We start from the raw sequence: 10,270 nt of genomic DNA, 5'->3' as shown, positions 1-10,270 counted from the left end.
CTGCTTTTAATTACTTGCCTGTGTGTTTATATGTATGTATATGTATGTGTGTGTATGTGTGTATATACACATACACACAAAATACAAAGAGCAAGTGTTGGCAACAAAATACACTTTAAGTACCACAAGTAAAAATACTCATTATGCAGAAAGGCCTGTTGCCAATAATGAATATTATACTATTGGATTATAATAATTGACACATTCATTTCTGCAATACTTTAATGTTGCAGCTGGTAAATGTGGAGCTAATTTTAGTTACTTTATAGACTGCTGGATGGCTTAACCCATAATGATATATCATAATATATTAGTTGATTATTTTTTTGTATTAACATAATGTGTGTAAGTAGCTAAAGCAGTCAAATAAATGTAGTCAAGTAAAGAGTACAATATTGTAGTGTAGTAGAAGAACAAAGTGTCTGGACATTTAAAAGAAAAGTAGAAGCCTAGGAAAGGTGTTTTCACTACAGACAGTAGACATTTCGATTTCCAGTGTAGAAAATACCACCTTATTATGGAGGAAGTCATACAAATAACTGTACTGTAAAGTCCAATTTGAATGCACATCATCTCACTGCATTACAAAACTGCCACCTAGTGACTGAACTTAACAAGTACACCCATTTATACACCTTCACTGGTAAAACACATTTGTACAGTTTCATGTAGAAATTATATTACATTCATTTAAAGCATATTCCTTCTTCAAATATTATTTTTAGTTATGTCTTAACTGTCTCAGCTTTTATCAAATGATTGAAAATCGTACTAACAGTTGAGGGGCGGAACCTTAATCGACAACACGGGTTTCCCTCCGGAATGGATTCCCTGCTGCCACGCAGTTACCTTCAATGTGTGCGCATGTGTTATGTCTCCGACTGGAAACACATGAAATCAGCTTTCGGTTCGACACATTACAGCTGCAGCATTTTGGTCTTTTTTTCTTTTTTTTAGTTGTCAAACATGTCCGAGGCTCTGCTGAAGTGGTGTGTGGACCAGTTACACCACAAGTTCGGGTTGGAGGCCTGTGAAGACATCGTCCAGTAAGTAAACCAAACATATGACGTCAGTGGAAGTGCAGATAAACCAGCTAACATGCAGCACTGTGCTGTGTGTGCTGCTAATGTTTCCTGTGGCCTTACACCTGGCACAGGTAGACAGTGTGTACAGGTGTGTTAGCTTTTGATTAGCTTTACAGTCAACCTGGGCTTTGAGTTCTTTCACTGGTCAGGTTCTGTTACATCCACTTTTAGTGTGATTACATATAAGGTATATATCCAAAAATGATGACTTACTGTCTCATAATTATGATTTAATATCTCACAATTATGACTTACTATCTTATGATTATGACAGTGTCTCACAATTATGACTTACTATCTTATGATTATGACTTACTATCTTATGATTATGACAGTGTATCATTATTATGATTTAATATCTCACAATTATGACTTAGTATCTCATAATTATGACAAATATCTCACAATTATGACTTACTATCTTATGATTATGACATAGTATCTCAGAATTATGATTTAATATCTCACAATTATGACTTACTGTCTCATAATTATGACTTAGTATCTCATAATTATGACTTACTATCTTATGATTATGACAAAGTATCTCATAATTATGACTTACTATCTTATGATTATGACAAAGTATCTTAACTATCTTGTGTGTACAGGTGTGTTAGCTTTTGATTAGCTTTACAGTCAACCTGGGCTTTGATTTCTTTCACTGGTCAGGTTCTGTTACATCCACTTTTTTTATGAAGTTGTGTGGTTACATATAAGGTGAGGACAGTGGCATTGTTGAATAAGGTTTAAAAAAACACACAAGAACAAAATGTGTGTTTTAAATAAACAGCCTGGAAACTATGGAAGCCCAAGATCCTTATAATAAGTCATTATAATGAAACAAATATCCAAAAATGATGACTTACTGTCTCATAATTATGATTTAATATCTCACAATTATGACTTACTGTCTCATAATTATGACTTAGTATCTCATAATTATGATTTAATATCTCACAATTATGACTTACTATCTTATGATTATGACAAAGTATCTCAGAATTATGATTTAATATCTCACAATTATGACTTACTGTCTCATAATTATGACTTAGCATCTTATGATTATGATTATGATTTAATATCTCCCAATTATGACTTACTATCTCATAATTATGACTTAGTGTCTCAGAATTATGACTTACTATCTCATAATTATGGCTTACTATCTTATGATTATGACAGTGTCTCATAGTTATGATTTAATATCTCACAATTATGACTTACTATCTTATGATTATGACAAAGTATCTCACAATTATGACTTACTATCTTATGATTATGACAAATATCTCAGAATTATGATTTAATATCTCACAATTATGACTTACTTTGTCATAATCATAAGATAATAAGTCATAATTATGATTTAATATCTCACAATTATGACTTACTATCTTATGATTATGACAAAGTATCTCATAATTATGATTTAATATCTCACAATTATGACTTACTGTCTCATAATTATGACTTACTGTCTCATAATTATGACTTAGTATCTCATAATTATTATTTAATATCTCATAATTATGACTTACTATCTTATGATTATGACAAAGTATCTCAGAATTAAGATTTAATATCTCCCAATTATGACCTACTCTCTCATAATTATGACTTAGTATCTCATAATTATGATTTAATATCTCCCAATTATAACTTACTATCATGATTATGAGATAGTGAGTAATTATTTTGAGAAAGTTTCTCATTATAATGACTTATTATTTCTTTTCATCACAGTGGTGTAAATGAGCCTCTATAGGAAACAGTGTGGTATGTTTTCAACACCATGTGACCTTAATCTTCCCAGGGGCACAGGAACATCTTCAGTAATCTGCAGGTGATGTTGGTTATTATTACCCAGCACATGAAAGACAAAATAATAACTATTGAAATATTGAGGGAAATAAACCCGGTCTCCAATAGGACTCTGTTGTACTTACACATTTCTTTGACACTCACTAGTAACTATTCTATCAAAAAGAAAGAGAGTAAAGAAATGCCTTACAAATCCGGCCTAATTAAGAATCCTTATACCTTTTTGGGGAAATCCATAAAACTATAAGTACCCATAAGTAAAACAAAGCAGACCATGAAACATTGCTGGTAGCCACACAGATATAAAGAAGCAGTGTGTAGGAATTATTTAGTTCTATAATGTTTTCTACATCCACTTTGACAAAAACTGTTATTGAATTAAATGGTAATAGTGCCATCCTCCTGTCTAGATACATTCTATCCATCGAGAATGCTGAAGAGATTGAGGAGTATGTGGGAGACCTCCTGCAGGGCACCGACGGGAGGAAAGGACTGTTCATCGATGAGTTCATCAGCAGATGGCAGAAGACTCAAAGACAGAGCAGAGATACCTCAAGTCCTCTCCTTCACAAGGAATCCTTTTCATCACCAGGTATGCAGTCTGATGTCTGCCACTGAATTGTACATAAAGATACCATTCAGCAGTTTACATACTTCCATTAAACTACAATGCAAGCTACTTTGGCATTACTAAACATTGTAAATAATACAAGTTCTAATGAGCAAGTGTCTTCTGAGTGGGAATATAATTAACTAAGATATCAAAATTGATCTCAAATGCGCTATACCCAGTCTTTGTCGAAGGTAATTTGCTCTCCTTTCCTAGAGTCCCAAGACATGACCAAAGACAGCCAGAAGAAGTCGAAACGCAAGGGCCGTAACAAACAGGAGCTGCTGACTGTGAGCCAAACAGAACCTGAGCCGGAGGCAGTCAAAACCCCCATTGATCTGATGAGGGTGAGTACACATCGGCTCTAAACTTTAGTTCTGCTATCACTTACTTCATGAAGGTAATTCTCATGTTGACAAAACCCATTAACATTGGCAAAACCCATTAAGTTTATATGTAAATAATCCATTTCATTTTTTATAGTTGTGCTGGTTTGTTTACCTCATCTATTTGTTTTATCTATACTTGTGTCCTCTCTTCGTTTTCTTCTTTCTCAGGCCCAAGAAAACAGCTGTTCTTCTTCAACAAAGAAGAAAAGCAAGTTTGTCAGTCTCTATGCTAAAGAGGGACAAGACAAGCTGACTATCTTACTCCCAGGACGACATGCATGTGATTGCCTTGCCCAAAAGCACAAGCTTATCAACAACTGCATCAGCTGTGGTCGCATCGTGTGTGAGCAAGAGGGTTCAGGACCCTGCCTCTTCTGTGGAATCCTGGTACGTAAGAGTTTTGAGTCCTTAGATTCCTTTTTTTTTTTTCAAATCTACTTGTGGTTGCTGACAATCCTTATTTTTTTTCTAAATGTTGTTTTCTTTACTCGCCATTTTTTTCTGATTCAGGTCTGCACGAGAGAGGAGCAGGAGATCCTGCAACGAGATTCCAACAAAAGCCAGAAACTAAGAAAGAAGCTTATGGGAGGTGAGCATCAAAACTAGTCCGACTTGTTCAACACTAAAATCTATAACGACGTGGATCACTGATGTGTTTTTATTTTGGTGACAGACGGTGGAGAAAGAGATTATCTCCCACACCAAGAGGCCAAGATGAAGGCTGGCTTGGAGAAAGCTGTACAGCACAAAGAAAAACTGCTGGAATATGACAAGAATAGGTATAAAAAACACAAAGTCAAACAAAAGAGCGTGTCCAAAAATGTATAGGTTTGCTTTGTGTGCTATGTTTACACTTTAACAGGAGATTTGGATTAATGCAGAAGGTAAACGTGAATCTTGGTGATAACGCTTTCCTATTTCTTTACCGTCCCCTCAAACTCCAGTGTCAGGAGAACGCAGGTTCTGGATGATGAGTCTGATTACTTTGCCACTGAATCCAATCAGTGGTTGTCACCCAATGAGCGAGAAAAGCTGAGGAAACAGGAGGCGGAGCTAAGGGAACTTCGCTATGCCTCTCGCAAGGACAGGAAGATCACGTTGGACTTCGCTGGCAGAAAAGTGGTCGACGAGGGAAACAACCTCGACGAGTACTACAACAAGTAAGATAATCTGAGTCCGCTTGAATCACGGTTGTAAAGGGCGGTGTTGTGTAGTTCTGCCTAACACCATTTGAAATGCTTGCTGTTTAGGTTGGATGAGACTCTCATGGCTATGAACAGCGACTCTACATCAAAATCACCAGGGTATTCTAAAAGACAAGGTGGAAGACAGACCCTCGGAGAGCTGGTCAACCCCAACATCATGCAGTCTGCACCAGAGGTAGGTCATTTTCTACATTACAAATGGGAGTAACTATGGTTTCACACCGTGGTACTTTTACACTTTAGTATTTCTACATTTGTATCATTCTAAACTTAAATTGGGACATGAATAAAATGGTTTGCATGAACGCACTTCCCAGTGGGTGGATGTTGGAGGCAGCAAAAGCAACAAGAGAAACGCGAAGCCGGGAAAGAGCTCTGCAGAAGACAAGGGAGGAGAGGAACGTCACAAGTTGCGGCTCCAAGACAAAGACCTGCAGGAGATGTCTGACGGGGGCTGGTGCCTCAGCATGCACCAACCGTGGGCCACGCTGCTGATCAAAGGCATCAAGAGGTAAGGAGCAAACAATAACCCCAAATGAGCTTTGAAGATAAACCAAATTGCAGGAATAATCAAAAAATCTGCAGTTTTAAAACTCAGGAGTCAGGCCAATAAAAGCAGATGTAACATTGCGTTTTTGTCTGTCTGTGTGTGTGTGTGTTTGTGAAGGGTTGAGGGGCGAACTTGGTACACATCCCATCGGGGTCGTCTTTGGATCGCTGCTGCAGCCAAGGCGCCCACTCCTCAGGAGATTGCTGAGGTGGAAGCCATGTACCGCCAAGTCTACAAGAAAGGTACACAACCTGTACGCAGAAAATCAGGATAAAGAGAGTGTGAATACTGGAAGTGATTTGCTTCCAGAAGCCTTACATACAGAACTTAAATTGAAGTCATGTTGGAAATTACTGCCACAAAGTCTGCTATGTACATTTTTGACATTATCTTTGCTCTGGTTTCCTGTACAGAGCCCAGGTTTCCTAAAGACTACCCCACCGGCTGCCTGTTGGGCTGCGTCAACGTGACCGACTGCCTGCCTCAGGAGCAATTCAGAGAGCAGGTCAGAGAAACATTACACCATACCATAATTATGAGTTTAATACCAGTACTAAAGTTCATTTAAAATTCATACTACTAGAACTTAATTGAAATACCGAACAAATCAGAGATGTGTGTGGTAATTCAGGTCTGAAACCAGGCTATGTCTCAATAAAAGGTGTAAGTGAGGGACTGAAAGACTTGAATAGAAATTGAGTTGGTTGTCGGTGTTTGGTTGCTTTGTGATCCAAGTACAGGCAGTTAAAAACAACAGCAAAAAAAAAAGGTAAAAATGTGTGATTTAGCTTTTTGGCTTTTTGGAGGACTGTTTGGCAGTGTTGCTGTTTTTGTTGTTGATTTGTGTAGTAGAGTGCTTTGTTTATCTCCTCCTTTTGGCTTTCCCAGTGCCTCTGCCCTTGGAGGCTTTGCCAAATACCAAATTCGGTTTCATCATGGAATTGCATGAGAGTTTAACACACAGGTTAACACACACAGACCTCTTGAACAGTGCATTGCGGTTTTACAGACATCCAGAGGCTTATTTCATCTAAGACAACACCGTTTTATGTGTTTGAGGGATGACCATAACTTTTCCTACACCATTTCTCTTGTATTTCTTTGAAGTTTTACTGAGAAACTCTGTATTTGTCAGAGTCAACCAAACATTTTGTGTCTAAAGATTGCTGCAATATCACCTCTTACAAGCAGAGGTCAGACTGTACCTTTTTAGCAGAGTCTCTGCCAGCTTGCAGTATTCCCCACTAGAGGCAGTATATACCATAGGAACGATCACTAAAGCACAAATACAAGCCCTCATTATACCAGTTACCTTCCAACAAAATGGTTTATATGTAGACATTACATTAGAATCAGTCAACCTGTTTTTTGCAGAATACATTCATAGCAAAAGGGCGTATTTTATCTTGTCGTATTTTATTATTCTACTCACAATATTGTCTAGCTGCAGGATACGTGAGCAAAGAACGCTCTCAGGTTACCACTAAAACAACAGAGTGCACTGCTACTTTCTATGCTTTTCATTTTATGTCCTCCATGAACACTAATAGGGAAATCCGCCCTTATCCAGAGTGTAACAAGGACTCTGGTTTGGCTCTGAAGGTTCTCCAATGAGAGTATTGCTAATGCTGCGTTTTTGGACTCATAAACTGTTAACTTGGAGCTTTTACACCCAAATTGATTTAATTAATTGCAGTTTTACCAAGTATAGACTGGAAAATGCACCCCAGTCACCATAAAGTCATCATGTGTATAGACAGTCGCTCCCCCATTTGCAATAAATGGAACACATTTAGCTTAATTTCATTGCCATCCTTGTCCTGCCTGTTTTGCCTCTGGCTTGGGGAGAGACTGTCTGAGGTCCACTGGTCTCCTCCTCCTTTTTCTTCCAGTATAGTACAGCACATGATATGTTTGATTAATCATTACAGCTCCATAATAAAAATGTTTCGAATCGCCAGAAAATTAATAGTCATCAATTTTGATAATTAACTGTGTAAATACATTTTTAGCACAATGAACAAATCTCTACTCAAAGACAGATCCTTATTTAATACAGTGTCAGTCACTTCTCATTATTTGGACGTTGTGCATAAACATCCACATGCCTTACTTGTCCTATCACACAGAAACATACACACATACATATGGGATAATCTACAGTAAAACTGTATAACCAGGGAAATATGTAAAACACTACACATTGAACAAACATGCTCTCACCCCTTGAAAGCTACAAGACCTCCTACACATAAACACATACACTTGTTTGCATTCATGACATGATCACATACTGAAATTTGGAAATCACAGTCTTCGGTTTCGATTTATTATTTAAACAGAGCCATGGAAAAAGCAATAATCCACTTTCAGGATGTATTTGCGTTTCCCTGCATCTTTGCACACTTGTTTTAACATATGTGTCTTCCTTCCATCCTATTGAAGGATGTCTTATTTGTCAATGTTTGGGTAAAATCAGCTTAACAAATGTGTACTGCTACATGATTTGCATTCTGACTGCCAGGACCTGTAAATCTAAGGGTTTTCCCCTTTTGTACTCTGTCCTCATTCTCTCCTCCACCACTCATTCCACCCATGGCTGTAAAATCATGTTTGCAGGCAGTGTGACTGCCCTTTCATCCTGTGAAAGGGTGTGTGTGTGTGTGTGTGTGTGTGTGTGTGTGTGTGTGTGTGTGTGTGTGTGTGTGTGTGTGTGTGTGTGTGTGTGTGTGTGTGTGTGTGTGTGTGTGTGTGTGTGTGTGTGTGTGTGTGTGTGTGTGTGTGTGTGTGTGTGTGTCCACTTGCACAGAGCAGCCATAAATAACACCCCCACCCAACACAAGGCCCCTCAGAAAAAAAAGAAAGAAAGGCAGATGTAGAAAATAGTGAGGCAAACCAGAGAAGAACAAAGGTACCAAAGGCCTAAGATGGTGCTGAACAGTTGGTTAGTGCTTATTCCAGTCACTGTGTTGGAAAATAAAGCAGAGACTGTTTGTTGTTTTAGCATTTTAAGCTTGCTTCATTTCATGTAAGCAGAGGAGGGCATGTTATGTGAGTGCATAGTAGCACACAGCTGAGCCGCTGGGCTGGGCGAGTGGGTGAGGTGTAGGATTTACTGTCCTGTGCTGGCAGTTGTGGGTGGCTAAAAGGGGGTGGTGAAGGACAGACAGCCATTATTCCTGAGGCTCTTCCAAATATCCCCCTTGTGATGTATGAAATATTTAGAGAAAGTGGAATGTGGGTGGATACAGGGAGCGTGTGAGAAACACTATGAATGCGAAAAAAAAGTGTAAATATTTGAATATCACTGATCCAGTGTGATAGCAACCATTCTCCTGTCGGGGCGCTGTTGTACAAAGAAACATCAGAGACCTAATACCCTGTTGACAGACATTGTAGAAAGACCACCCCAGGCTGGGAAGGATTTCCATCTGCTTGACTTGGACCAGTTCTTCCCCTCATTAGAAACTGACTGGTGTATTGATCCATTCCCCCCCATAATCTCTCACTCCTCCCTACTCCCCAGCGCCTGTACTACTGATAATTGGCCAGCCATTATGATCTGTTCTCTGTCTTTCCACCCCTCCCCCCCTCCAGTGCTCGCTCAGCAATGGTTGGAGATGTACGCCTGACCTGCCGACTGCAGGAGGCAGGGGGGCGTTGGGGAAAAAGATAGCAGTGTTGCAGATTGAAAATTGGAATGTTTTAGCTGGAGGGAGGCAGAGCAAGATAATTAAAAAGGATGAGCAGAGAGCCCCGGCCAAGCAAAGCAGGTTTATGGGTGGTGGATCGGCTGCAGATGGTTTACTTCACACATACAAATGACACTCAGCTGGCCAATGCTTTAAAAAACGCACATAACGTGAAGTATAAGTATATTTTGAGTACAACATTTATCTACACATGCACAGACTCGTTCTAAGTCCATAAAATGGTGCACAACGCAGTGGAAGGCACATCACACCCCACACAGAGCTTGAATCGCACCATCAACTTACTCCTGTGGTGAAAAAATTGATGAGATCAATCCACACTCTTAATAAGGGGTCTGATTTATTACTCCGTTGCAGCGACCACATCACCAGCTGCAGAGCTACACCTCTTAGTGAATACAAGTCAAAAGTGTAGTCTTTTGGACAGGCATGCCGAGAGCAAGACCAGTCACTGTTCAGAGCTGTATTGATTCATATGAAATGACTGTGAGGGCAGGAAAGCAAAGGCTGTGTGTGTGTGTGTGTGTGTGTGTGTGTGTGTGTGTGTGTGTGTGTGTGTGTGTGTGTGTGTGTGTGTGTGTGTGTTATCTAATCAAAGGACGCTATAAATGATGAAATGTTGACATAGTAATGCAATATTGGAAGTTTCCACATTCACAGTGGTTTTTGAACAGTAATGCAACCTAGTGTTTCACAGATAAGCATGTTTTATTAACCTCAGGTCTGTTGAAGGCTGAAATACAGCAGGCCCCCTGGTACTTAATGTATATCAGAGAAACACATGCCTTGTACTAGATGGTTTATAGCAGCGGTCAAACCGGTCTAAGAATGGCTGCATTCCATTTATCTGTAAAACGTTCAGCTCTGGGTAGAATATCCCCTTAATCGTGT

General features: G+C 39.0%; 1 protein-coding gene across 1 annotated transcript in view; it reads left to right on the top strand.

Annotated features, from left to right (window-relative positions):
• The first annotated feature begins 883 nt into the window (after positions 1–883).
• trip4 (thyroid hormone receptor interactor 4) overlaps positions 884–10,270 on the top strand; it is a 77,476-nt gene continuing 68,089 nt past the window's right edge. Inside the window, exons 1-11 of the mRNA XM_054614752.1 lie at positions 884–1,046; positions 3,323–3,504; positions 3,739–3,869; positions 4,080–4,298; positions 4,422–4,500; positions 4,585–4,690; positions 4,856–5,071; positions 5,162–5,291; positions 5,434–5,627; positions 5,784–5,908; positions 6,080–6,171. Of these exons, the coding sequence (XP_054470727.1) occupies positions 967–1,046; positions 3,323–3,504; positions 3,739–3,869; positions 4,080–4,298; positions 4,422–4,500; positions 4,585–4,690; positions 4,856–5,071; positions 5,162–5,291; positions 5,434–5,627; positions 5,784–5,908; positions 6,080–6,171 (1,554 nt within the window). The 5' untranslated portion in view covers positions 884–966. The remainder of the gene's footprint in view (positions 1,047–3,322; positions 3,505–3,738; positions 3,870–4,079; positions 4,299–4,421; positions 4,501–4,584; positions 4,691–4,855; positions 5,072–5,161; positions 5,292–5,433; positions 5,628–5,783; positions 5,909–6,079; positions 6,172–10,270) is intronic.

Source organism: Anoplopoma fimbria, chromosome 2 (genome assembly GCF_027596085.1).
Source record: "Anoplopoma fimbria isolate UVic2021 breed Golden Eagle Sablefish chromosome 2, Afim_UVic_2022, whole genome shotgun sequence".
In the NCBI taxonomy this organism is placed as follows: domain Eukaryota; kingdom Metazoa; phylum Chordata; class Actinopteri; order Perciformes; family Anoplopomatidae; genus Anoplopoma; species Anoplopoma fimbria.
The sequence above is the reverse complement of the archived record's forward strand: the minus strand, read 5'-3'. Positions and strand labels throughout refer to the sequence as shown.